The sequence below is a fragment of the Lissotriton vulgaris genome, chromosome 3_1 (genome assembly GCF_964263255.1).
Source record: "Lissotriton vulgaris chromosome 3_1, aLisVul1.2, whole genome shotgun sequence".
NCBI lineage: Eukaryota > Metazoa > Chordata > Amphibia > Caudata > Salamandridae > Lissotriton > Lissotriton vulgaris.
In genome coordinates, this window is record NC_141689.1 from 81797100 (window position 1) to 81822928 (window position 25829).

Sequence of the window (25829 nt, forward strand, 5' to 3'; positions counted from 1 at the left end):
GGTTGAGAAAAATAGGAAAATAATTTGGATATGCTCATGCATATTTCCAATGTAAGGTGGACACTCCACAGTGATCAGTGCAAATAGAAAGCTTTATGCATTGAAAGCTAATATTTGCATAATCATCCACCTTCCTGTGAATTTTGATGAATCCTGAGAAAGTCATACATCTAGGCAAATTGGTTAAAAAGGTTTGTGTGGACATACCGCATTTGTAAAATGGATTTCTTTTTCATAGAGGCAATATTTTCCACCACAGAGAAACCCATTCCATACATGCCTGTCAATCTGGGGACACACACTCCCACTCTTAAACTGAAAATGTCTTACCGCCACCTTTGTCAGGATTAAATGTACAACCATATGAAGAGTGAGTGAGAAAGTGCATAACACATTATTAAAACCAACAAGTCATCACCACCCAATAACACTCACTAAGATAGATGATGAACAAATAACTTCATTTCTTTTTGTAAATTCAAATTTGGCTCACAACAGGTGAAATTACATGTACAAATGGGTTTACCTATATACAATCACATCAGTATGTGTAAGTATATCCATTTTCACATATAAATAATGTATCATGCACCAAACATTAATTTGCCCAAAGAAATAATGTGATTTGTGCTCCTAAGATCACCATTTTAGCAAAGTTATAACTAAAGCCAGCTATGGGAATAGTTTTACTTATGCTATCACAAGGTTAGGCCAATGAGAATTCAAAAGGTGCCCACCAAAAAGTAGGAAATTTAGGCAAAGGCGTAATATCAACCCTGCTTTGAGCTAAGAAATCAGCAAATCTTACCACTTCCATAAAGAGAACGCAGACATCAAAGTTGGGATTCTTCTTCACATTTTTGATGACGCAGGACTGAATCACCTGATCGCCACACTCAATCAGAAGACTCGGGGAGGTGACGCTGGCCAGCTGGAAGCTCTTGAGGTTCCTCAGTCCCCAGGCCAAGATCTGTGATCAAGAGACATCATTGTGACCATGCTGGTCCTCAAAGTAACTTTCATACACCCACAAGTGTGACTAGATATCAAGGGAGCTAATATCAATGTCAAGACTTTCCTTCTGAACTGTGGTGCACCTTTCTTGGTGACTCAGGCTTCTTTCGGCCTCACTGCATTGTCCTCCTCTCTGTCTACCTCTGAGGACTCGCGTCAGGAGAGAATGGACTTGGACGAACAATAAAAGAGGAGGCAGAGGAGCAGCCAGGCTGGTGTGACAATTTATTGTCAATTATTTTCTCTTCCCAAACCATTTTTTGAGCCTCCAGGATAGAGTCACTGTTTGGATGCATCTAAGGAGGTTTACGCTTATTTCCATATAAAGAACTCACCTAGTCATGCTTGATTGATTGAATGAGAGTAGATCCCTAATAACGGAACTGTCAATAATGTAATAGTCAGTGCAAGAGTCAAACACATTTCCTTGAGCTGAATTTGAAGGGAAGACATTGATTAAGAATCACTTCCGTTGTAAGTCTTTCGGTCTAACAGCATATTTAAAATTGACTTTATAGAAGGGTTTATCTTTGCTTATTTTCTAGTTATCTCTGTTTTTTAAGGATCACTGAAATAATATCTACTACCAAAATATCGAGTTCCCATAATATCGATGAGAAAATATCGAGGGACGTAATATCGACTTTCTATCTTCACTAAGGTAAGTACAAAAATATTGAGTTTAAAATATCGAGTGTTAAAAATATAGACTGTCAAAATATCGATTTTTATATGTCTTTAAAGTAAGTTAAAACTATTATAATATTAAATATATTTAATATAAACATTGTTAAAATTATTAAATAAATGTAACATTATTACATAATTAATGTAACTTTAAAAATTAATAATAATAATACATATTTCGGGTTATGGCCGCCAGGGAATGGAACGCTCTCCCTATGGAGATCAGACTAGCGGACTCGGAGACCGCCTTCAGGAAAAGCTTAAAAACCCACCTGTTCTCCCTGTAACTCCCCACTCTGTACTTGACTTCTTTCCACAGCGCGGGGACACGCCGGGATGGCGTCACCAGGCGCTTTATAAACTCCTTTGTTGTTGTTGTTATATATATATAAATACATGTTATTAATAAAACATATAGAATATATTTACCGTAGCATAGCAAAAGGTTTAAATTTAATGTAACCACTCCAGTGGGTGCTACATTAAAGAGATCGTTGGATAGAATAGGGGTAAAAATTACTATTCCCACTCCAGTGGGTACAAGAGTAGGGAAAGCGTTGGATAGCGTAGGGGTAAAATGTACTATTCCCACTCCAGTGGGTGCAACAGTAGGGAAAGCGTTGGATAGCGTAGGGGTAAAAATGACTATTCCCACTCCAGTGAGTGCAACAGTAGGGAAAGCGTTGGATAGCGTAGGGGTAAAAATTACTATTCCCACTCCAAAGAGTGCAACAGTAAGGAAAGCGCTGGATAGCGTAGGGGTAAAAATTACTATTTCCACTCCAGTGGGTGCTACAGTAGGGAAAGCGTTGGATAGCGTAGGGGTAAAAATTACTATTTCCACTCCAGTGGGTGCTACAGTAGGGAAAGCGTTGGATAGCGTAGGGGTAAAAATTACTATTCCCACTCCAGTGGGTGCTACAGTAGGGAAAGCGTTGGATAGCGTAGGGGTAAAAATTACTATACCCACTCCAGTGGGTGCAACAGTAGGGAAAGTGTTGGATAGCGTAGGGGTAAAAATTACTACTCCCACTCCAGTGGGTGCAACAGTAGGGAAAGCGTTGGATAGCGTAGGGGTGAAAATTACTATTCCCAATTAATTATTTTAAATTATTTACCAATTATTTTTTAATTATTTACCAATTAATAATTAATTTAAAAATATAATTAATTTACATAATTATTTAATTAAAATTAAATTACTTCCCACCCTATTCCCCTATAAACACACAACCCGCTACAGAAAATAAATTACTAAAAATTAATTATTTATCAATTATTTATTTTTAATTAATTACCAATTATATTTTAATTAATTACCAATTATTATTTAATTAACAATTAGATTACATTTACATAATTAATTAATTATAATTAAATTACTTCCCACCCTATTCCCCTGTAAACACACAACCCGCTACAGAAAATAAATTACTAAAAATTAATTATTTATCAATTATTCATTTTTAATTAATTAACAATTATATTTTAATTAATTACCAATTATTATTTAATTAACAATTAGATTAAATTTGCATAATTAATTATTTATAGTTAAATTACTTCCCACCCTATTCCCCTATAAACCCACAACCCGCTACAGATTTATATTACACAAATATTATTAAATATTAATAACTTACCTTATTTTCGATATTTTTGTTGTCTATATTTTATCTAGTCTATATTATGTCTAGTCTATATTTTTGATTCGATATTTTGGCTATTCTAGTCGATATTACTCGATATGTTTGTTGCCTATATTTTGTCTAGTCTATATTTTGTCCAGTCTATATTTTTTACTCAATATTTTGTCCAATCGATATTTTGGAATCGATATTATGTCTGTTTACCGTTTTTTAAGAATCCAAATAAACCATTTATTGCCTCTGTGCTGCCAGTGATCGTTTGACATCCAGTGGACAGGCGCTCACATGTGCAAGTGTTCTACTCACCTCGATCGCGGTACGCTGGAGCACTGGTTTGATTCCTTGTGGGACCATGTAGATGTTGTCTCCTCTCTGTGGTGGTGGATACGGTATATCTGTGTCTGCAGACTGATGGTGGATACAGACGAGAAGACATGAGTTAACATCCCCAACATTTAGACAGATTTACATATGTCTGCCACTTATGCAGCGCCAACTTGGCCACAAAGCCAGAGGACTCTCCACAGAATGCGAGGTTTCCAATCAGACAAAGGGCCACAGCAAGAGGGTGGAGAACAGAAGGAGTTTCGGCAAAGAGATATTTTGGGCTTGAGAGGGTTGGATTTTTAGTGGTAAATTGAGCAGCACATGGACATTCTTTTCAGGCCGGCTGGTAACGGGGAGGTCACAAAACGAGGAACTGCTTTTGTAGGAGGGGTGCACACACAGGGAGCCGGTCAGGAACATGAAAATACTTTACAAAAATCACACATGATCCCTACACCGCAAATCCACAACTTCAATGTAATTACAGCTGAAAACAATGTATACCTTACTGTCTTGTTTTTAACTTCATATTCACCTCACTGATGTTTGTAGGTATTGCTTGTAATAAGAAATTACTTCATCTCACTAAAATAAATTGAAATGCTTAATTTCTGCTCAAATTCTCATTTCTGAATATCTCCATTGTGTACTGTCATTTTGCACTCATAATTAGGGCTTCTGGTTTTATGGTATTTATTTGTTTAACATTTCCGTCTGTATTTATCCATTTTTGTTTTTTGTTATGTTATGTTATGTTGGGGTTTTTTGTAAAGCGCACGTACGCCCGTGGGCTTCATGGCGCTGTTGAAGGAAGGAACATAACATAACAAATCTACTGCGGATATGCTTGCTTATATAGCCAGGTCTTAAGAGAGAGCCTGAAAGTCAAAAGATCTGGGCTTTGCCTGAGAGTCAGCGGAAGAGAGTTCCACAAAACAGCAGCTAGGTGGTGAAAACAGCTACCACCCTGGCGTTTCCTGTTGTAAGAAGGAACAATCAAGAGGTCTTTATTGGAGGAGCGAAGATTCAAAGTGGGCTTGTATCTGGTGACCAGCTGAGTGATGAACTGTGGCCCTGTCTCCTGTAAGCTCCTGAATATAATGCAGCTGGTCTTAAACATTATTCTTTGGGGGACAGGCAGCCAGTGTAGTTGTTCAAGGCCTAGCTGCCTGATTCTGCACTAACTGCAGTCGTTTAAGGAGACCGAGGGGAAGGCCCAGATAGATGCTGTTGGAAAAGTCCAGCCTAGAGAGAACCAAGGCGATGGTGACTTGAATAAGAGCTGAAAAAGTTAAGAACTGTGCTATTTTTTTAATCTTTCTTATCTGATAGAAGCTGGAAGAGACGACCGCGCCAACTTGGCCCCTCAGTGATAGGTCCGAGGTCAAAATGACTCCGAGACTTTTCACCGAAGAGGTGATGGGCGGCGGAGGTCCAAGACTAATAGGCCAAAAATGTGGGCCCCAACTGATACTACTGGTCCCGGGGGCAATTACCTCGGTTTTCCCCGGGTTGAGCTTAAGATGGTTAAGGCTCATCCAGCGTTGTATCAGTTGCATTGTTGCTTGGAATTCGATGACAGAATCGGGTGCATTCAGGGGAAAGATAAGCTGCAAGTCATCAGCGTAGTTGTAAACTGTAACTTTAAATTGCTTTAGGAGATGCAGAAGGGGGCGCATGTAAATATTAAAAATCAAAGGGGAAAGTGAGGACCCCTGTGGGACCCCGCATGTGGAAACAGTTCTAGAGGCGGTAAAAGGGCCCAGTCTAACCGACTGAGTGCGGTTATCCACTCAAGAGCTGTGCCCCTAAGGCCGGCCTGCTCGACACGGTTGATTAAGATGGAAAAATCAACTGTGTCGAACGCGGTCGACAAGTCAAGTAAGACCAGGGCCTGGTGGATGCCCTTGTCTGCATTAGATCTTAATGCATTTTGGATGGCTAGGATGACCGTTTACGTCGAATGACAGGGACGGAAACCTGCTTGGTTGGGTTCAAGATAGCCGCTGTCCTCTATAAATTTAGAGAGACAGGTAGAGGTATATGCCTCCAGTAATTTTGACAAGTATGGGAGCAAGGAAATAGGCCTATAGTTGACCAGGACTTGTGGGTCTGCACCCGGCTTCTTCAGCAGAGGGATGAGTAGAGCCTGTTTAAATCGAGATGGTACCCTGCCGCTGATAAGAGAAGCATTTAGTGCGGGAAGAATACTCTGAGGTATGGCTAGGCCTATGTCCTTATATATGTGTGGGGGGCAAACATCGTCAGGAGAACTTGATTTAACTCGGTTAAAGAGTTCGGACAGCATTTTAGCGTCAATCGGTGGAAAAGCCTCGAGCGTAGAAGGGTTAAAAAAAGAATCATCCAAAGGAAGTGGGACTGGAGAGTTGAATATGCATTGTTTTATGTCCAAAATTTTATTGATAAAGAAACAATTTAAAGAGTCGCACCATGCTTGGGTAGGGATCACCGGGGGGACCGTTCTGTCGCTGTCGCAGAGCTCATTCACCATCTTAAAGATGTCTTTGGATTTATTTTGTGAGTGTGTGATGAGCTCAGAAAAGTAAGTTGTTTTCTGTGCCAGGATGGATTTCTGGTAGACCTTGCGAGCAGCACAGTAGGTCACCCTATCCTGTTGGGAATAGTTGGCCATCTTATTGGTATTTATTTAGTCTTTTGAGACTAAACAGAGTCATAAAATGCTATATTGACGCATTCATTTAACTGATAAACATAAATTCATACTTCGATTCCTGTCAAGGTTTAGCAACTTAAACAGTTATACAAATATGTGTTAACTAATGCCTGTATTTAAGGAAATTTCATCCTGTGTTTTTTATAACTCCCTATGCTATCTATCTCCTCAGCTGTTGGCCAGGAATTAATGAAGGACATCACGAGGAGTCACTCACAAGGAGCATCATTTTCTGTTTTGTTCCTCTTTTAAAAACATATACAGACAGGAAACATACTGTTCTCTGTCTGAATGTATCTGTAAAAATCTGTAAAAATGGAAAACTGTGAGCCTTACTCATAATATGTTTCTTGTAAAGTACACAATCTCTCATAAATTGAGAAATATGTTAACTGGCTTTTCAAACTAAAAGATGAAGTTTAACTGTCTGTAATTAAGTGTTCCTAGGAGAGCCTCCAATTTCCTTCAGCCAAAGACTGACACTCAGAGTTTCTATGAAGGATATCAGAGGCTCTCCTAGGATCACAAAAACTGACAGTTAAACTTCATAATTTAGGGCTTGATTCTGATGTCGTTAGGAAGGCCTCTTAATGGCATTTGCTCCATCCAACTCGGATCGGGAGCGTGTCTTTCCAACCAACTCGGAAAGGTTTCCGACCGACTGAGTATGATGCGAATTAGACGTTAGGAATATCCTAATCCGAAATCCGAACCCAACGGCATTTGGAATGACTGAGTTGTACGGAGCAGAATCGTACATCTCTACAGGCCACATTTCCGAACTACTGATTACGATGCTGGATTTGTACAGCCTTTCAGAATCGTGCCGTCCAATTCGAATTGGCAGGCCGAATCAGACTTTGAGGGTCCGTAGTGGGCCCTCCTGCACCTGGAGTCTTCCCAATCGGGCCTGTGGGGGTACCCATGGGTCCCCCTTACCAGCCATGGACAGTATAGCAGGCACCAGGAGGGGCCTGCCACAGGGTGCCCGATTTTCCCCAACCACCCCTTTCTTCAATGGGAGCCTATGCCTTCGGTTGAAGCAAAGGTTCCCATTGAAATCAATGGGAGTTCATCCAAATCATATCTGGAAGCATCCAGATCACACCACCAATACATGCAGGGAACATTCCCTTCTCAATATTCAGGTCATTCTTGTGTTTCTTCATTAGAATGGTCGGTCGGTTGTCCTATCCCAATCCAATTCGGTCGGAAACCATTCCCAAGCTCATTCGTTCGAGAAGCTTTCCAAACCGCATCGGAATCAGGCCCGAGTCTTAAAGCCTAAGATTACACCTCATTGTAAGAGCAAAACATGTGTAGGCTGAACAATGTTTCATAGCATAAAACGTATGTCCTGACCTTCTAATGAATGCTATCAGTTGCAAAAAGTAACAGCATTTCAAAGGCACTACGTTGTAAGAAATAAATGGCTTCCATCCAATTAACCTGAGGAAACATATTTGACGTATCTCTTATTTTGCAAAATCCTTCACAATTTTTCTACAAATGACTCATACAGGTCTAATTTCCTTTGAGTAATAAAGGATTTTTAATACACTCATTGATGATATAGACTAGGGATCGCCAACCTTTTCACTCACAAGAGCAACCTTTGTTCAATGAAAATCATTCTGTGCTGCCAATATTACTAATGTTGGACACATCAGCCAAGATTACATTAGTGGCCACTCCTGCAAGATTACCAGTCATGATCACTTCACTGCAGGATTTCAAGGAGTCACGTAAAAAAGGCTTAGACAATTTGGAATGCCTCTACAATGGTGATACATTACAGCCACAGCTGCAATGCCACTCGGTACTGCGGTAATAATATTAGTAATTAGTCTTCCACGGCTGCATGGTTTATCAATCAAATATCAGCATTCAAAGATTTTGGAAACTATGGGGTTTATTACAATGTCGGGTGGATCGCCTCGCATTAACTCCCGCCCGCCCGCCTATCATTCCCCCTGCCATAATCTGATGGCGGGGAGTACCGCAGCGGGCGGGAAGACCGTCCGCCACTTTTCCGCCCGGTCAATGTGTCGACCGGGCGCAAAAGGGTTGAATACGGTGGCGGTGTCTGCTACACAACGCCATCCATATTACTATGCATGCGGGATTCAGCCTTTCCGTGGTGGAGTTGCCGCCACGGAAAGGCATGCGGATTTCGCATTTTGGGGCCTGTTGCGGGCCTCCAGGATGTTGGGGGGCACAAGGGGGGTGACTATGGTACCCCACTGCATATGCATTCACAACGTGGCATCCACCGCACGGTGCATGCCACGTTGTGCATGCAAATGCATGGTGTGCAACCACAGCATTGCGGTGGGCTCTGCTGTGTGCAACATTATTTCTTGGACACTAGACCCCTGCTCCATTCAGCAGATGTGCAGTCCAGATTGGAGGAGTACGTATTCGCAGCCCCTTCCCCCAACCCCCTCAGTCCCCTCAAGCACATATTTGAACAGGCCGTCAGCCATTTGCGGGCAGCAGTCTTTCTTCTATGTTTCCTTTTCTTAAAAGCTCCTGAACTCTGTCACGAGTTCAGACTCCATTAAACGCAAGAAGCCCCAAATTGAAGACAGTTGTAAGTATTTCGAATAACGCAGTAATTTATTCCAGGCAGAGGGCTTATGTCATTAGCATAAACAGGTAAACTCGGTTCACAGAACTGACAGGGATGTGTGAGAACCTTACAACGCAATAAGAGTTTTCTTTCTCTGCGGTGTGTTGGATTACTGCTTGTCAGAGTTTCATTTCGCTGGCAGCGGCCGCCGCTACCAGATCAAAACTGGATTTACTAAAGAACACAAGTCATTTATCACTGGAAGACAGGCTGAAGTCAAACCACAATTTGAAATTCCTGGAATGTCAGCGGTTTCAGCGGAGGAGAAACACCAGGAATCAGCCGCACAAATATTTGGGTCTGTGTGTGTACGCTTCCCTTACTCCGAGAGGGATTTTTACTGGGAGTGATTATGTAACGAGGACCTAGAAAGAGACGTTTGGAAAGTGAGGGGGCACGGGGTTCATCCACGGAGCGAGGGGCCATCCTGAGCCCAACAGAGGCGCACAGTGGAGACTTGTGCCTTCTTTGTGGACAGAGTCGGTTCCTAGCCTTTCCGTGACATTGCAAAAGCAGCAGATTTTGTTTATTTATTTATTTACATAAGCCTTAGGGACTGGTGATTTTTCATATATTTTATATAGCCCACACCCGGGGCCATCTGTGTGGCTAGCCGGTCCCACCGCAGGGCTTCATTCCTCCTGCACGCACCCAGGGCCGGCATTGGGCATGGGCGAGCAGGGCTAAGGCCCGGGGCGCCAATATTCCGAGGGGCGCATCAGGGAGCTGCCTAACTTAATATGATGCAAACAACAGCTCGTCCATCCTGCTTGGTCTCAATCGGGTCCTGTTAAAACATTTGTAAACAGCCCTTAATGTACCTCAGCTAAATTGTTTGCACCATGTGAGCGACTGCAGAGCCTGTGTTCAGGCCTGGTCGCCCCCACGCTCCTGTGCTGCTCCTGCCTTTGCCTGCTGCCGCTTCCAGTTCTTTTCGTGATCGGGCGACCCAGCCGCCGCTGAGCCGCCCACCCGCACCAGCTTCTTCCCGCCGCTGCCTACCTGCGGCCCGCCCCCCGGCTGCCCATTCGCCGTCCCGCTCCCGCCAACCAGCTGATCCGCCCACCCGGCTCCCTACTTATGCTGCCCTCACGCACACGCAGCGTTGACGTGCAGCGGGCGCGCCGATTGTGCGCCGAAGGCAAGCCTGTCTGCGCCCGTCCGCGCCTGGACCGCGCCCAGCGCCAGGACCCCTGGTCCCCACCGCCGATGCAAGACTACACGACAGACCTACGACGCCGTCACCCTCAACGCACTCAATGCCGGCCGGAACCCTGCCTGCTACCGAGCCACCCCGAGACGCACCCAGGGACCCTTCGCCTGCCAACCCTGCTGATTCACCTGCTACCGGACCAGCACCGCCCCCGCCAAGTCCAGAACCAGCAGCAACCACCTGAAGTGCATCCTGCTCAACACCCGCTACGTCCACAGGCACGCCGTGGAACTCTGGGACCTGCTCGACGCGACAGCACCGGACGTCGCCTTCATCACCGAAACCTGGATGAATGCCTCCTCAGCGCCCGACATCGCCATAGCATTCCCGGACGGATGCAAGATCACCCGGAAGGACCGCGTCAACCAGACGAGAGGAGGCATCGCCATCGTACACAAGAACACCATCCGCATCTCGACTAACTCCGACGAAACCTTCACCGCCGCCGAACACCTGCACTTCCAGATACACACTGACCCCAAGACCACCCTCCGAGGCACCCTCAGCTACAGACCACCCACACAATTCAGCGAAGACATCGCAGACTTCATCAGCCCGCACGCCCTTCCCTCCGCCAACTACATCCTCCTAGGGGACCTCAACTTCCACCTGGAGAACAACAACGACAGAAACACCACCATCCTGCTGGACAACCTCGCCAACCTCGGACTCAAGCAACTGGTGAACACCCCCACCCACTACGCCGGCCACACGCTTGACCCCGTCTTCTCATCCAGCAAGCACATCTTCTTCAGCCACGCCACTGGACTCCACTGGACCGACCACAGCTGCGTCCACTTCAGCTTCAGAAGAACTACGACCCACCACCACCCGCAACAGGTCCCCCGCCGAAGCTGGAGCAAGATCACCGCCGAGCAGCTCACCGCCTCCCTCAGCCAGAACACTCCCACCAGCACAACGAACCCCAACGAAGCAGCCAGCAACCTCACCAAGTGGCTGACAGCCTGCGCCGATGACCTTGCATCACTAAAGAACCCTCCCAGCAGACCCGGCAGCAAGAAAACCCCCTGGTTCACTGACGAACTCAAGGAATCCAAGAAGAACTGCCGCACCCTTGAGAAAGCCTGGCGGCTCGATCAGACCACAGACATCAGGACCGCCCTCAAGAACTCCACCCGCAAACACCATCAGCTGATCCGCGCCACCAAGAAGACGGCACTCAAAGAACGGCTGGACAACAACGCCCACGGCAGCAAGGAACTCTTCAGCATCGTCAAAGAGTTCTCCAACCCCAGCGCCGGAAACAACGACATCACTCCCTCGCAAGACCTCTGCAACTCACTCGCCTCGTTCTTCCACCGCAAGATCGCCGACATACACAACAGCTTCGACGCACAGACCATGCACCCTACCACCGAACCACCGCCCACCACCACCACCCTCTGCAACTGGACCCCGATCAGCACCGAAGACACCACCCGCACGATGAACTCCATCCACTCAGGATCACCAACAGACCCGTGCCCACACCACGTCTTCAACAAAGCCGACGCCATCATCGCACCCCATCTCCGAGACACCATCAACTCCTCCTTCCACACCGCCACCTTCCCGGAGAGCTGGAAGCACGCCGAGCTGACCGCCCTCCTGAAGAAACCAACGGCGGACCCCACCGACCTCAAGAACTACCGTCCCATCTCGCTCCTTCCTTTTCCGGCCAAAGTCATCGAGAAGACCGTCAACAAAGAGCTTGCCGCCTTCCTCGAGACGAACGGATCCCTCGACCCCTCACAGTCCGGGTTTCGGGCCAACCACAGCACCGAGACCGCCCTAATCGCAGCCACCGACGACATCAGAACCCTGATCGACAAGGGGAAACAGCGGCCCTCATCCTCCTGGACCTCTCTGCGGCATTCAACACTGTCTGCCACCGCACCCTAGTGAAGCGCCTCAGCAACATCGGAATCCGAGAAAAAGAGAGTCCGCCTCCCTTCGTTCAGATCCGAGGCCACTGAAGTCATCTGCGGCGTACCACAAGGATCTTCACTCAGTCCAACCCTCTTCAACGTCTACATGAGCCCCCTCGCAGCCATCGCACGCCAACACAACCTCAACATCATCTCCTACGCCGACGACACCCAGCTCATCCTCTCCCTCACCAACGACCCCACCACCGCCAGAGCCAACCTACACGAAGGGATGAAAGACGTCGCCGACTGGATGAGGAACAGCCGCCTTAAACTGAACTCAGACAAGACGGAAATGCTCATCCTGGGATCATGACCCTCCACCTGGGATGACTCCTGGTGGCCCCCGACCCTGGGCACCGCTCCCAAACCAACGGACCACGCACGCAACCTGGGCTTCATCCTGGACTCCTCCCTGTCAATGACCAGACAAGTCAACGCCGTCTCATCCTCGTGCTTCAACACCCTGCGAATGCTCCGCAAGATCTTCAGATGGATCCCCACTGAAACCAGGAAGACCGTCACCCAGGCACTCGTCACCAGCCGACTGGACTACGGGAACACCCTCTACGCCGGAACCACAGCCAAACTTCAAAAAAGACTCCAACGCATCCAGAACGCCTCCGCACGACTCATCCTGGGCATCCCCCGACACAGCCACATCACCGGACACCTGAGAGACCTGCACTGGCTCCCCGTCAGCAAGAGAATCACGTTCAGACTCCTCACCCACGCTCACAAGGCTCTCCACGACCTGGGCCCCAAGTACCTCAACGACCGCATGACCTTCTACACGCCCACCCGCCAGCTACGATCGACCAGCCACGCACTCGCCACCGTACCACGCATCTGCAGAGCCACCGCCGGAGGAAGATCCTTCTTCTACCTGGCAGCCAAGACTTGGAACTCCCTCCCCACCCACCTTCGGCGAACCCAAGACCATCTCTCCTTCAGGAAGCAGATCAAGACCTGGCTGTTTGAGCAATAACATACCCCTCTCCCCCAGCGCCTTGAGACCCTCCCGGGTGAGTAGCGCGCTTTACAAATGCCATGATTGATGATTGATTGAATGTGAACCCCTGCCCTACTCCCATCTTCCTCATACCTCTTACCGTAACACCGCAACAACCCCCACAACAAACACAAAATGTTTTTTCCGCCACGGTGCTGTTCGGGTCAATCCAATGTAGGGCCGTCCCTAGCTGTATCTCAGATGCGACCTGGCCAGCTCATGGTACCAATACATGCAAGCACAAGGAGGCTGCTCACAGGGACTTGAAGAGATACCGCCTCATTAATATTCATGAGATGGGATACCTTCTGTCAACCATTGCTCCAAGCGCCCAATGCAAGGATGGAGACCTGTAGGTTGATTCCAATTGTCTGTCTGTGGCCAACTATCTCAAAGCCTACATTACATCTTGATTTCCAAAGTTTGCATCCTACGAGCACCCAGTAGGGTATGTGGCACCGTATGACGGATGTCTTAGTAGATGAATTAGCTTTTCACTGCCATAGGCTTGCACCATCTAGCTCTGATGGAGGTCACTTTGCAAACATTCAGTTTAGCAAACAAGATGTCCGCTTCAGTAGTATCAAGAGCATCCCCTATCCACTGAAGACCAGGGCCACAAGGAGCGTGACTATGTTAGTCATACTTAGAAGACCAACTTGCCAATAGATCATGTCATCCACAGAAAAAAGTAGCAATAGAGCACATCCGCTAAAAGTAGACCTATTGCAATCAATCATCGACAATCGGAGACAGATTCTTACCAGAACAAACTTGTTGCACATTACACTGAGGTATTTTTGTGCTTGTTAAAAGCAGTGATATTTGTCCCCTATTGATTTAGCTCTTGTGTACACAATATGTATCCACTGTATCTAGGGCTCTTTAGTCCACTGTATCTAAGAGCTTTTAAAGACCTACTCAGGTATGATCCTACTCAGTTGCTGGACAACAATAGGGGGCTAGTGTGTGGACAGCAATAGAGGGCTAGTGTGGTGGACGGTAAACAGACATAATATCGAATCCAAAATATAGACTGGATATAATATCGAGGAAAAAATATAGACTAGACAAAATATCGACCAGACATAATTTATACTACAAAAATATCGAGTTGTATCGATATTAATAGCCAAAATATCGAAACAAAAATATAGACTGGACATAATATCGACTAGATAGAATATAGACAAAAGAAAATGGAAAATAAGGTAAGTTTTTACTAATTTTTAATAATTGTTAATATAAATCTGTAGCGGGTAGTGGGTTTATAGGGGATAGGGTGGGAAGTAATTTAAATATAATTAATTATTATGTAATAATTAATATTAATTGTAAAATAATTAATAATTGGTAATTAAATAAAAAATAATTGGTAATTAATAATAATTGATTAATTAATAAATAATTAATTTATAGTAAATTAGTTTCAGTAGCGGGTAGTGGGTTTATAGGGGAATAGGGTGGGAAGTAATTTTAATATAATTAATTAATTATGTAAATTAATATTAATTGTAAAATAATAAATAATAGGAAATTAAATTAAAAATAATTGGTAATTAATAATAATTGATTCATTGATAAATAATCAATTTATAGTAAAATAGTTTCAGTAGCGGGTTGTGGGTTTATAGGGGAATAGGGTGGGAAGTAAATCAATAATTAATTAATTACGTTAATTAATTACATTGTTTAATTAATTAATAATTGTCCATGAAATTAATATTAATTTGTAAATAAAAGTTATTGGTATAGGAAATTAAATTTACTTGGTACTAATATTTCTATAAATTATATTTAATTATGAAGTTTTGCCTTTTTATACAGTTGCACTCACTGGAGTGGGAATAGTAATTTTTACCCCTACGCTATCCAACACTTTCCCGACTGTAGCACCCACTGGAGTGGGAATAGTAATTTTAACCCCTACGCTATCCAACGCTTTCCCTACAGTTGCACCCACTGGAGTGGAAATAGTAATTTTAACCCCTACGCTATCCAACGCTTTCCCTACTGTTGCACCCACTGGAGTGGGAATAGTAATTTTAACCCCTACGCTATCCAACGCTTTCCCTACTGTAGCACCCACTGGAGTGGGAATAGTAATTTTAACCCCTACGCTATCCAACGCTTTCCCTACTGTTGCACCCACTGGAGTGGGAATAGTAATCTTTACCCCTACGCTATCCAGCGCTTTCCCTACTGTTGCACCCACTGGAGTGGGAATAGTAATTGTAACCCCTACGCTATCCAGCGCTTTCCCTACTGTTGCACCCACTGGAGTGGGAATAGTAATCTTTACCCCTACGCTATCCAGCGCTTTCCCTACTGTTGCACCCACTGGAGTGGGTATAGTAATTGTAACCCCTATGCTATCCAACGCTTTCCCTACTGTAGCACCCACTGGAGTGGGATTAGTAATTTTAACCCCTACGCTATCCAACGCTTTCCCTACTGTTGCACCCACTGGAGTGGGAATAGTAATCTTTACCCCTACGCTATCCAGCGCTTTCCCTACTGTTGCACCCACTGGAGTGGGAATAGTAATTGTAACCCCTACGCTATCCAGTGCTTTCCCTACTGTTGCACCCACTGGAGTGGGAATAGTAATCTTTACCCCTACGCTATCCAGCCAGCGCTTTCCCTACTGTTGCACCCACTGAAGTGGGTATAGTAACTGTAACCCCTACGCTATCCAACACTTTCCCTACTGTAGCACCCACTGGAGTGGGATTAGTAATTTTAACCCCTACGCTATCCAACGCTTTTCCTACTGTTGCACCCACTGGAGTGGGAATAGTAAATTTTACCCCTACGCTATCCAACGCTTTAGCTATTGTAGAATTCACTACAGTTGTTGCAATAAATGTTTACTATTTTGCTATGCTACGGTAAAATTATTATATATGTTTATTTAATAATATTTTTTTAAATAAATATATAGCTATTATATTTTTTTATATTTTTTTAATTTACAATAAATATTTATTAATATAACATTAATTTAATAATTTTAAGTAAGTTTATAATAAATATATTTATTATTACATTAGTTTTAACTTAATTTAAAGACATTTAAAAAAAACGATATTTTTACAGTCTATATTTTAGTAACTCGATATTTTAGAGTCGATATTTTAGTACTTACCTGTTTAAAGATGGCCAGTCGATATTTTGTCCATCGATATTTTTTCAACGATATTATGGTAACTTGATATTTTTGAGGTCGATATAATTTCAGTGATCCGTGGTGGACAACAATAGTCTGCTATCGTGTGGACAACAATAGAGGGCTAACGTGTGGACAACAATAGAGGGCTAGTGTGTGGACAGCAATAGAGGGCTAGTGTATGGACAGCAATAGAGGGCTAGTGTAGTGGACAACAATAGGGGGCTAGTGTGTGGACAGCAATAGAGGGCTAGCGTGTGGACAACAATAGAGGGGTAGTGTGGACAACAATAGAGGGCTAGCGTGTGGACAACAATAGAGGGGTAGTGTAGTGGACAACAATAGACGACTGGTGTGGTGAACAACAATAGAGGGCTAGTGTGGTGGACAACAATAGAGGGGTAGCGTGTGGACAACAATAGAGGGCTAGTGTGTGGACAGCAATAGAGGGCTAGTGTGTGGACAGCAATAGAGGGCTAGTGTGTGGACAGCAATAGAGGGCTAGTGTGGTGGACAACAATAGTCTGCTAGCGTGTGGACAGCAATAGAGGGCTAGTGTATGGACAGCAATAGAGGGCTAGTGTAGTGGACAACAATAGGGGGCTAGTGTGTGGACAGCAATAGAGGGCTAGTGTAGTGGACAACAATAGAAGGCTAGTGTAGTGGACAACAATAGAGGGCTAGTGTGTGGACAGCAATAGAGGGCTAGTGTATGGACAGCAATAGAGGGCTAGTGTAGTGGACAACAATAGGGGGCTAGTGTGTGGACAGCAATAGAGGGCTAGCGTGTGGACAACAATAGAGGGGTAGTGTGGACAACAATAGAGGGCTAGCGTGTGGACAACAATAGAGGGGTAGTGTAGTGGACAACAATAGACGACTGGTGTGGTGAACAACAATAGAGGGCTAGTGTGGTGGACAACAATAGAGGGGTAGCGTGTGGACAACAATAGAGGGCTAGTGTGTGGACAGCAATAGAGGGCTAGTGTGTGGACAGCAATAGAGGGCTAGTGTGTGGACAGCAATAGAGGGCTAGTGTGGTGGACAACAATAGTCTGCTAGCGTGTGGACAGCAATAGAGGGCTAGTGTATGGACAGCAATAGAGGGCTAGTGTAGTGGACAACAATAGGGGGCTAGTGTGTGGACAGCAATAGAGGGCTAGTGTAGTGGACAACAATAGAAGGCTAGTGTAGTGGACAACAATAGAGGGCTAGTGTGTGGACAGCAATAGAGGGCTAGTGTGTGGACAGCAATAGAGGGCTAGTGTGGTGGACAACAATAGTCTGCTAGCGTGTGGACAACAATAGAGGGCTAGCGTGTGGACAACAATAGAGGGCTAGTGTGTGGACAGCAATAGGGGGCTAGCATGTGGACAACAATAGAGGGCTAGCGTGTGGACAACAATAGAGGGCTAGCGTGTGGACGACAATAGAGGGCTAGCGTGTGGACAACAATAGAGGGCTAGCGTGTGGACAACAATAGAGGGCTAGTGTGTGGACAGCAATAGAGGGCTAGTGTGTGGACAGCAATAGAGGGTTAGTGTGGTGGACAACAATAGTCTGCTAGCGTGTGGACAACAATAGAGGGCTAGCGTGTGGACAACAATAGAGGGCTAGTGTGTGGACAGCAATAGGGGGCTAGCGTGTGGACAACAATAGAGGGCTAGCGTGTGGACAACAATAGAGGGCTAGCGTGTGGACAACAATAGAGGGCTAGCGTGTGGACAACAATAGAGGGCTAGCGTGTGGACAACAATAGAGGGCTAGTGTGTGGACAACAATAGAGGGTTAGTGTGTGGACAACAATAGACGGCTAGTGTGGACAACAGTAGAGGGCTAGTGTGGGGACCACAATAGACGGCTAGTGTGGACAACAATAGAGGCTAGTGTGTGGACAACAATAGAGGGTTAGTGTGTGGACAACAATAGACGGCTAGTGTGGACAACAGTAGAGGGCTAGTGTGGGGACCACAATAGACGGCTAGTGTGGACAACAATAGAGGCTAGTGTGTGGACAACAATAGAGGGCTAGTGTGGTGGACAACAATAGAGGGTTTGTGTGTGGACAACAATAGACGGCTAGTGTGGTGGACAACAAAAGAGGGCTAGCGTGTGGACAACAATAGAGGGCTAGCGTGTGGACAACAATGTTATGTTAAGATGAATTTATCAAGCGCACTTACACCATAGGTATTTTGGCGCTGTTCCTACACTAGCATATACACTAGCATGATATAGGAACTATCTATCATAAGCCGATCTGGTTTTAAAGCTTTGAGAATTTTTGGGGAAGAAAATATGTATAAACCTGATGAAGGTGGTCTGACCATATGATCCACCGAAACGCGTCGCATGACAAAAGGAGGATTGTGTATTATAGGGTTTAGAAAATAATTCTGACGTCTACGCTGAATTTAATTTTCTGTCTACACCTCCTTTTTTACTAATAGGAATTTATGTTTCCTTTTTTAATGCTCTTCCCCGTCATTTTAAATATTGTTGAAATATTATGTTTTAATATTGCACTGTGTAATAAACTGTTCAGGATTTTTCATAATTTCGTTTGTGTTTTGCCTCATGAGTACAGTATTGTGTTAATTTACTTGTTCTTGTATTTATTGTTTGTTGAACGTTGTGTCACTACAAAAAGGTGTCCCAAAGGGATTTTTTGCTTGACCTAACAGTCTACTTGGCACCCCATCCCTTTGGTTGTGGGGTCCCTCTCTCTTTTACTAGAGTTACCTAAAATACCAGCCACAGATGGTCTACAGCACATTCAGTATCTATCGGACCTACCTATCATCCCTAACGTATTATACCTACCGACTTGTTTTACCTACTTACCTTCCTGCCATACCTACCAAACCCACTAAAGCTACGATACTTATTTACCTACCAAACCAGAATACCACCTATACTTACCTTCCCTAAAATACCAGCCAGGTACCTGCCATAGGTGGCCTACCATACGTTCCATAACTACCACATCCACCTACCATTCCTAACATATTATATCTAACCTACATACCATAGTAAGCTACCTATCAGACCTACGTATGTATTACACCTACTTAACTACCATACATACCTAACCTAACTTTCATACTTCTGTACATACATAAACTACCTCACCTACCACACCTAATCTACTATACCTAGAATACCTTACTTACCTAGCATTCCTAACTACCATATAAACCTAACCTAGCTTTCATATTTCTGTATCATACCTAAACTACCTCCCCTACCACACCTAATCTACTACAGCTAGAATACTATAACTACCTAGTATACCTAACTACCATACCAACCTAACCTACATTTCACACTTCTGTACCATACCTAAACTATCTCATCTACCACACCTAATCTACTAGAGCTAGAATACTATAACTACCTTGTATACCTAATTTACCAAGCATACCTAACTACCATACCTACCTAACCTAAATGTCATATTTCTGTACCATACCTAAACTACCTCACCTGTCATGCCACTACAACTATATCTTGAATACAATACTTACCTAGCATATCTAACTCACCACACTTAACCAACCTCCACCTTTGCAGTGTGGTGTAAATCATAGGCCTGTCCTGAGGTGGACTTTTTGTGGAAAAGGAGCAAGTTATGCCTATGGGGTCTCTAGTGTTGGCTTACCGTACTGCAGCCTACTGCTGGAAGCACTTGTGTCTAACTCAAGGGACCTCCAGTAATTGCCTAAAATACTTCAGCCTGCATTGGTAAACTGCTGGTTGCAGCATTTGAAGAACATGAAGTTGTGAATCAGAGATCGTTTTGCTTTTCCAGTGCTTGTTTATCTTTTAAGCACTGACGGGGAGGAACAGCCACACAAGCCAACACAGATTAAAACATGTTTTTAAGTATCCTGAATGCATCAATTCCTCGAAAGATTATTTTTACCATGCCTTCTGTGACCAGATGATGCTTTGCTGCTACACAGGCATGGCGGCAGACATTTGTCCGTTTTCTATGTCATTAGACCGCCATAAATATAGGTCGAGATCTTTACTATGAAGGCAGACCGTGCATTCCTTGAGTCTAGTAGCAGAAACCATCCACAGATAAAGCATCCCTGTACCAGTGCTGTTGCAATGTGAGTCTCCTTGTTGTGGCTCACAATTGCCACACAATGAGAACATTGTATTAGTGCAAATCTAACACATCTAGATTAGTTCAACGGCATGTCGTTTTGGGGTTGGTACATCAAGTGAACAAAAGATGTCCCATATACCTGCACTGCAAACACACACTTATTGAGGGGAGTTAGTAAGCAATTGTTAGTACAAACCACAACAAAACATGAAATGATGCAATAGTTTGATGTTGTTAAGGAGTAGGATGCTAGGACTCAATGAGGAAGCTTCAGAATGGAATGCATAATGGCAAAAGATAATAGTGTCATCAATAAGGCGTCTGGTTTTAGGTAGGTCTACAGAATGAATAGGCAAATATTATGTAATTCGTGGCAATGCTTCCTAAACTTGCAGAAACTTGAATGAAATGGTGGATGCACCGTCAAAAGTGCCCAGTGCACCCAGTGCCAACTGTGGTTGGTGCTTCAGTTATTACATCTTGGATATCTTACACATGAACAGAATTTAATCCCACCCAAACAGAAGTGTTATTTTATTACATCTTCAGATGATAAAGTCAAAAGGCCTGGTTTTGAGTTGGGTGGTAATAGAAAATACAAAATGTTTTCAAGGAAATGGTCATATCAAACAAGAATTGCAAGAGGGCAGTTCAAAGGATGCAGAATGCATCCACAACATTTTTGTTGTAGGGTGGATTACAGATGTTAAAGGGACACTATAGGTCAGAGCTTTGCTTCGTTGCACACTCAAACTACCAAAATACCAAAAGCCTTATGGACACCAGGGAAAGGAAGGGGAAGCAAGGTCCTTGAAAACGTGGTACCCATTCGAGAAGCCCCTCTGAGATGATGCAGAGCTGTAAGCCACCAGTCCCAAGCGTGACACGCAGCAAAGGGAGAAAAAAGGCAAAGAAACATTTACAATCATTTTGCAAATTCAATTTTAGGACAAGGTACATACTTTCTTACTGAACTGAGCAAACACAAACTGCATCTAAACAAGGTGAGGTGGAGATAGTCTAGAAGTTGCAAAGTTAGGGGATTCCATTTGCTGTTGATAACTGGTGATAATGTCACCCAAATCTGTCTTAGGATCACTGTTTTAAGTCTGAAGAGGTCATTGTTGAGGGATCTGTGGAGTGCTCCACCATGAGTGAGATGGAATGTAGGAATCAAGCAACTGCTCAACACAACATTACAGTTCCAGAAAAACACATGTCCGTATTTTGCTTGAAATCCAAAATCAAGTACTTTCATTGCAATAGTTGTATCAAAATATTTAGCACGTGTTTGAACTGTAAATTACATTTGTCATCAAACAGTATTGCTGTTTGCGTCTAACTTTCACTCAGGGTATAGTGCACTGACCCCGCTGTGCTGTACCATAGTGCTTTGTTTGTTTTCCAAAAATGATCCTGTGAGCTGGTATCTTCTAAGAATCATGACGGTAAATATTCAACCATTTTAACAATGTAAGAAGTCTTTGTAGTAACTTATGTACTCTTTAGTAGGTGAAGAAACTCAAGTGGCTGCCTTGAATATTTAAGAAACAGGTTCATGGGAGTGAGGTGTTTGAGACCGGACACATATACAGGAGTCTATGTTAAGGACTTCAGATATCTCCAAAGATAAATGTGGAGGGTGTATAACTTTAGTTATTAAAAAAAATCTACCCTTTATGTCCACAATGCATAAGTGTAAGAATTTGAGTACCCGTCACAATCTTAAAATATGATTTTTCTTAATGGGACTATCACGGGAGCCTAGAACAAAATAGCCTTTGTTAACCTTTTTTGCCTGTTCCTACCACAACTTGTTTCTAGGGTAGTATTGCTTCTTCAGGAACATCACACCAACAGGTTTTCAAGCAAACAATGTGAAACAAAGTGTGCATTTCACTTCTGCAAGCAAACAAATCATGCTTTGTTAGTGCAAAGAATGAACTAAAGCCAGTGCCATGAAAACATGTCCCCCATAGAGTAAAAGGCTAATACCCCCAACATGGTTTCCAGTGAGTAGTTTCCTTGAAGCAGATCAATTTAAATAAATCATTCTCTATATATTCTTATAAGTACACCAGTAACCCTCTTAACTGTCTTACATTTTCAAAAACATAGACATAGTGGTTTACTGAACTGTCTCATATTTCAGTCAGCTGTCATATTTTTATAAGCAGCGACAAGCCAGAGAACCCATTGACTATCTTCTTCTCAATTCCTCTCTTCCATCCCTTGGTCTTAATCCCAATACACATTTTCAAATTGAAGTTGTACTTTTTCCATTGATTAACAACAATTCTGTAAACTATAACTATTATTTTAAAGGTAATCTTTAGGAACTTGCGATGTACTCCATACTGTGGATGAAGTTCGAAAGGATCACTACATTTTTAGACTGGTCGGATTGAGTTTTGCAGAAACCTCAATGAATGAGAATGTGTGTCAATCTGCTGAGTGTGAGGCTGTGTTAAGAGGGGACACCTGGCTCATAATCCTGTGCTCAGTGTTCAGGCATAGAAAACCCAGAATACTTCATTGCCTGTGATTGGGGTTGCCGATTATTCTCAACTAGTTGACCTTAAAAATTAAGTTATGCAGTATAATTGAAAAAGACTTTCATTGCACACTATTAGTATGCACTTGAAACACTCAACCCTGAAAAAAGATTGATGTCAAGGAAATATTTTTTTTAAACATAACAGATGGGAACCAAGTATTATTAACAAGGGCTTCAGAGCTTACCTGAGCCCGTACAATCAAGTTCACACAAAATATGTTAAAAGTTTAAACAGTTAACTTATTTTAGTTTTACTCCTTGAATGACATGTTGGAGATTCACAAAAAAGAGTATCTATGGAAGTTTACCCAAGTCATATATTTCCGTGAGTAATCATCAGACTCATCTAACTACATCTACACCTCTAGATTAATATAACAGTGAAGTAGATGCACGAATAGGTGTGCATTAGAACACCAAACTTTACTTTATTCTCCACCAGAACAACACTGCCACAAACACAGGAGGTGTGTAGGCAATCTTTTCACCTTTTTCAGGGTATGTGATACCATCCATAATATATATATTTATGGAGTGTTTACTGCCTTTCTGTGGACATGTTCTGTCCTTTGCCCCATAATAACATTAGCCAACCATTAACAATAAATTAACTAATGCAGAAATCTACCATATTTGGAATTTTACATGCCACTAATGGGAAGTGTAGCAAAGGTTAGCATTTTGGCACACTAATTGCTTTGCACCAAAAAACATTTTGGACTGTGACTGATTTACATATCCATTGATCCCTGAAATGAGTTTTCGGTAGGAACCACAAACTCTTGTCTCATTATTAATATTAAGGCAGGATTCAAATTTGTGAATCCTACCCAATGTGTGGTGTGTGTACTCAGGATGTACTGTGTGTGACCACAGATTTTTTTTTAAGTGATGAACGAGGCTTGTAAAAGTCAACATCTACTTGAATAATCAGAAGAATTTTCTTCTACTAAACATGGCCTAAAATAACGGGGGCCTTATTTATGAAGGCCTTGCGCCACCGGTGCGTCACTTTTTCCCATGTTAAAAGTGACGCATCAGCGGCGCAAGTCCGTCATAAATAAGGCCTCAGGTTCCTAAAAATATTCCTTCAAAAATACAATTTCAGAATGTATTTGGTTAAGATTTGTTCTGTTTATTCTTTAATCATTTAGTAAACTCTGAGTTAAAACCAGTTGCTCTTAGAGAGCAACAGTCCTATTTTTTTAAAGAAGGCAACGACAACCGTAAATTTATCGTACAGAGGTCTTCGCAATCTTCAATCTTTCCAATGTAAAGTAGAGAACGTACCCAGAAATGTTGTCACTGAATCAATTGAATAGTAAATAAATAGGGTTTGTTGTGTTAAGACATGGTTTGCTGATGTTCCACTGGATCATTTGTTTACCAAATACCAGAAACTGCTGCAATTCAACATTTTAGGGCAGATAGCGCCCTATGGAGAATTAAGAGATTGTTTTGGAGTTGGATGCTAAAGAAAAATCCTCGGATTTTAGGAGTATTTGAAGAGTACTAATTGGAGAACCAAGTGGCAGAATTCCTCCACTGTGTACTTCTGGTGATAATTGCACCAGTGAATTTGCTTCAAGATTTAGTTCTACTACATAATCCATAGGATGTTTTAATCACCACCTGCCTCTACGTCAGATCCTAACATCTTGTCAGATCCATAATAACTGATAGGATACATGGTCACCATGGGGGGGGGGGTGAAGGTGGGTAGTTTGTTTCTTGCAAAGCATGTAGAATTCTCAGAAACACTATGAATTTTAAGAATACAACACAAGCTAAACCATGCAGACTTTATATCATGAGATCCCCTATTTCACTATCTGCTGCTGTCAATAATTATCTTGTGCTCTTTTGCTTTGTGACTGTCCATTGGAGCAAGACATTACTGCTTCAACCCTCCAGTGAGGGAATGGTTCAATGTTAGTCGAGGTGTAAGAAAAACAGAAAAGCTCTGAGCTAAAGACAGTTTAACAATTCAGATTCTGCTCGGATTAGCCTTCAAACAAACCTTTTCTTTTTTTCGGGAACATAACCATTATCTTTATTAATAAAAAGAATAACTCAACAATATATCACCTTTTGATAAATAAATCCTAATTATTGGGGACATAAGAAATGTCATGTCAAATGAAAACATGGTCCTGAAATCCTGTCTGCTGCATAAGACAGGTGAAGAACATCTGCCAACGAGCTGATGGCCATTTTTGTAAAAATCCATAAAAGGTTTATTTGGCAAAATATGAATAGAGACTTTCTCATACGGAGTGTGGCCCTTAGGATTTCAGGTTGCAGGTTTTTATCACCTTAGGGCATGCTTACGTCTGCAGACCAGAGTGTGAAGCATTTAAGATTCTTTGCACACCTTTGACTACAGTAGAATTTAATCTTCTTTACTGATTCTTCAAAAGCCATGAACCTTGCTGAGCCCCTCAGTCTGGTGTAACTGCTGGTTGTGGTTGTGGTGTGCTTTGCTGTTGGTCCACAAAAAGGTCTGCCATGTGTAATTCCCATTTGACGGTTTTGTAATCCCTAATTTGCAGTTGCCATATTTCTGAGCTATAAAGTTTCTGACTTACAATCTGCCCCTGCTGGTTTACTGTAGTTGGAGAGTTCTTTTGACTTTGCACCTTTTAGTGTTTACTTTAGCATCATATGCAACATATTGGCAAACAGAAAACAGAAGATGGATTTTAGGGAAGATCCCTACCGCTCCTCTTGGCAAAGTCCCCTATAATGTTATTTAAGGGACATGGAAATTGCACTTATTGGAGTCAGGAATGCACAGACCTCCACTTCACACTAAGCTACACGTAGCTT

The 25829-nt window shown here is 43.2% G+C and overlaps 1 protein-coding gene across 1 annotated transcript in view; it reads right to left on the reverse strand.

Moving 5' to 3' along the window:
• DYSF (dysferlin) overlaps positions 1–25829 on the reverse strand; it is a 1070125-nt gene that overhangs the window by 181910 nt on the left and 862386 nt on the right. The window contains exons 37-39 of the mRNA XM_086960107.1: positions 21269–21301; positions 3657–3758; positions 809–970 (exon numbers count right to left, since the gene is read on the reverse strand). Of these exons, the coding sequence (XP_086816233.1) occupies positions 809–970; positions 3657–3758; positions 21269–21301 (297 nt within the window). The remainder of the gene's footprint in view (positions 1–808; positions 971–3656; positions 3759–21268; positions 21302–25829) is intronic.